The sequence below is a fragment of the Salvia splendens genome, chromosome 13 (assembly GCF_004379255.2).
Source record: "Salvia splendens isolate huo1 chromosome 13, SspV2, whole genome shotgun sequence".
NCBI classification, from domain to species: domain Eukaryota; kingdom Viridiplantae; phylum Streptophyta; class Magnoliopsida; order Lamiales; family Lamiaceae; genus Salvia; species Salvia splendens.
The window spans coordinates 6,930,489-6,934,414 of NC_056044.1; the positions used below are offsets into that span (position 1 = coordinate 6,930,489).

Genomic DNA, 3,926 nt, shown 5'->3' on the forward strand with positions numbered 1-3,926 from the left:
TTATCCCCGTACACTTGCGGGAATTTCTTGTGTTAAAATAAGTTGAGTCAAGTTTTTGGCACCGTTGCCGGGGACAATTTGTGTTAATTTAGCTCAATATCGTGGTGAAGATAGAGATTACTAGTTTAGACTTTGTTGCTTTAATTTTTATTTTATTTTTGAGCTCTCACATTGTGTTTTCTTGTTTCAGATTGTATGCACACACGCTCTAGAAGTCTACCTTTAGAGCCTATCGATCTTGAGATCGAAGCATCCAACAGAAGGAGAAACGCTTTGAGAAGGCTAAATCAAAGGATCCGAGTCTATTCTCCGGTCCATAGACGATCACCTTCACCGGTTCAAGAATCACCGTCACCTACTCCGTCACCAGTTCACTCCCCTATTCAGTTTGAGCTACAATCTCCTATTCTGATGGAGAATTGAGACGAGAATAATGTTCCACCACCGCCTCCTCCAACGAATGCTCAACTTCAACAACAGCTCGAAGACTTGCAGAGACAGTTAAATCAAAGGCAGAATGTGGTACCTGTTCAAAACATGTATGCCTATCATGGGGTGGCAAACCCAACTGTTGGCAACAATGTCAATGCCAACACATTTGAACTCAGAAGAGGACTACTTCAGATGGCTGAGAACAATGCTTTCAGAGGCCGACCCACCGAGGATCCTAACAAGCATCTCACTAAATTCATCCAGATCTGCAACACGACGAAGATAAATGGAGTCACAGATGAGCAGATCAGACTAAGGGTGTTTCCTTTCTCTCTGGAGGATGATGCCAAGGATTGGCTGGACAGTATGGAGCCCAACTCCATGCGTACGTGGGAGGCAATGGTGGAAAAGTTCTTAGAAAAATACTACCCACCGAGTGAGGCGTTGAAGAGGCAGTCAGAAATCATTTCTTTTGAGATGACTCCCCAAGAGAGTATTCGAGGAGCTTGGGAAAGATTTAAGGGACTGATGAAGAGGTGCCCCAACCATGGATTGAATCCGACGCATCAAGTCCTAGCATTCTATAGGGGGTGCCTGCCTGAAGCAAAGCGGGAACTAAATTTGAGCGCAGGGGGATCACTGCTAAAGAAGGGAGAAGCAGAGGCCATGGAGGTGATTGAGAAGGTGACCTCTAATGATGAAGGCTGGAACAATGAGAGGAGTAGAGTGCACAGGGTAGCCTCTGCCACAGAGAGTAGCCAGATGGACAATATGTACAAACATATGGAGCTCCTCCACAAGAAGTTAGATCTCATGGGGATGGGACCGGTGGTGCAGAAGCGGCAAGAGGGTGTAGAGGATGTTAACTACATACACCAAGGGGACAATAACTACTATAACAACTCCTGCCCCACTCTAGTGGGTGGGGGTTACAATCATTTTGGGAACAAGGCGCATCCTAATCTGTCGTATGGGAACCCCAACAATTCCCTCCAGCCACCACCGCTTCACAGTTTCCCAAGGGATGATCACTGAGCTGCAGAAGAAAAGTACAGAAGATATACTGAGTGCATTCATGTTACAGTCACACAAGAACATGGAGCATACCAATCAAAGGCTGGAGAAGGTTGAGAATGATGTCCACAGCATGGCAGTACATATGAAGGGCATAGAGACGAAGATGAGTCAGATTGCTCAAGCTGTGAGCAGTCAGCATAAGCCAGGGCAGTTTCCAGGACAGCCAAATGTGAACCCCAAGGATTGCAAGGCAATCTACTTAAGGAGTGGGACAAGCTATGAGAGTCCTCTTATGCCCGAAATGGAAGCTAAGGAAGTACCCGAAGAGAAGGAAGAAGAGGAGATTGAGGTGGAATCGCCTCTTATACAATCTGAGGTTCAACCCGAGGCAATTGTTTCCCCCACGCCGAAAGAGGTTAAAATTCCTTTTCCTCAAGTGGTGCAAAAGAAGAAGTTGGACGGGAAGCTTGTTAAGTTCCTTGAAATCTTCAAGAGAGTGCACCTCAATATTCCTCTTATTGAGGCTCTCCAACAAATGCCCGGCTACCTCAAGTTTTTGAAAGAAATTGTATCCAAGAAGAAGAGGTTGGTTGATTATGAAACCGTGAATTTGACCGAGAATTGTAGTGCAATCATCCAACAAAAGATGCCGGCAAAGATGAAAGATCTGGGGAGCTTCAACATTTCCTGTGTGATCGGGAATGATAGGCAAACTAAGGCCCTATGTGACTTGGGGGCAAGCATAAATCTCATGCCTTTAAGCTTCTTCCGGAAGTTGAAGTTTGGTGTCTTGAAGCCAACTACATTTACCCTTCAAATGGCGGATAAATCCGTCAAATACCCGAATGGACTCCTTGAGAATGTTTTAGTAAGGGTAAATGATTTTATCTTCCCCGTGGATTTTGTTGTTTTGGACATGAAGGAGGATCCAAATGTCCCTCTCATCCTTAGAAGACCATTCCTAGCAACTGGAAAAGCTCTAATTGACGTCACTAAGGGAGAACTCACCCTTAGGCATGGAAACAAGACGGTCATTCTCTCCTTGTTGGACAAGATGCAACGTCATGAAGTGGAAGAGTCCAAGAGAGCGGAAGAGGTGCCCTTAAAAGTTGAAGAGTGCAAGATGATACAAGCGGCACATGTGATGGCTAGGGATGATGAGGTTGAGAATCCTTTGGAGGAAATATTTATGCCTGAATGGATGTTTGAAGATGAACATGGATTGGGGGGTAAAAAGATGAAGGTTGCCAAAGTGGAAATTGGAACACCTAAAGAAGGTGTTGTTGGGGCCGATGTGAAGCCCACTTGGTGGAAGAAGCGTCTACACAAGCTCTACTTGGCCGCTAAAGCGAAGAAGGGTCCCGATGACATTATCCGAGTGAGATTGGATCATTAAGTGAAAGCTTGAAGACCGTCGGGCAAACGACGTTAAACAGTTGCGCTATGGGGGAGGCAACCCCTAGTAGGTAAATTTTTGTTTGTTCTCGTTTTGGTGTGTTTTTGTATTTTCTTTGTGTTTTGAGTGGAACAGGGAAATAGGCTTTGATGGGTGAAAAACGACATCAATGCCCGTGGCCAGTGGCGCCTCTTCCTCGGCAGTGAAGGTACATGAGAGATCCACTATCTTTCAAACTTATCTCAGCTTTGCTTGGAATAAGTTTGGGGGGGTGTCTAGTGGATTTCTTCTTTTACCTCTCTCTCTCTCTTTATTTGATGGTACCGTATTTGATATGATGATGAGTGAAGTTTTCCTTGTGTGTGCTTTGTTAGTTTGTGTTGTTTCTTTTTGTGTACTCCCTTGGGTGAAATTGAATGGGAAGTTGGAGACATTTGGAGATGAATTAAGTAGGTTTGTTGGATGAATTGCCTATGATGAGAACTTGCGTAAAATATTTGTGAAAACTTGTTGATTTAGCTAAGTAACTCGTATTTCCTTCTTGTGATTTGCCTAGAGTGAATTGCTCGTTGCTTTGTCATTTGCCGAAAAATACCATGTGAGAATTGAGCCAATATCTTTTTCCAAAAATGTGTGATTTTTCATCAACTATGTTATATGTTTCTAGAACTTGCTCGCGGTCTTCTTGAGTCTACATAGTGATTATAGGAATAGGAGAGGACGTTAGGCCATCCTTCTTAGCTACTTTTGATATCCAAATTTATGACCTTATTCATAATATTTTTCCCTAGCTAGCCACTTTGAGCCTTTAAAGCCTTTTTCTTTGGAATCTAAATAAAAGGGAATATCCATACACTCTTGGTGAATTTTAGTTTATATTTTGTGAAAAGAGTTGGAGAGATAAGGTAGAAAGAAAAGTAGCGCATTTACTTGTGAAAAGTGCATAGACATCTTTGTTTGAATGAAAGAATTGGTTGTGCATAAAAAAAGGGAAAGGATGTACCAAAAAAAAGATCTTGAAAAGAAAAAAAATTAAATGAATTGGGAAGTGAGAAGAAATCTTGACAAAGTCTAGAATTTA

General features: G+C 43.0%; 1 protein-coding gene across 1 annotated transcript; it reads left to right on the top strand.

Annotated features, from left to right (window-relative positions):
• The first annotated feature begins 537 nt into the window (after window positions 1-537).
• On the top strand, window positions 538-1,467 carry LOC121760407. Its single transcript, XM_042156084.1, has one exon. The coding sequence runs from the start codon at window positions 538-540 to the stop codon at window positions 1,465-1,467; it is 930 nt and encodes a 309-aa protein (XP_042012018.1).
• The last annotated feature ends 2,459 nt before the right edge of the window (window positions 1,468-3,926 follow it).

Bases quoted from the DNA above. Each gene is read 5' to 3' on its own strand.
- LOC121760407 (XM_042156084.1), top strand. From the start codon at position 538: ATGTATGCCTATCATGGGGTGGCAAACCCAACTGTTGGCAACAATGTC.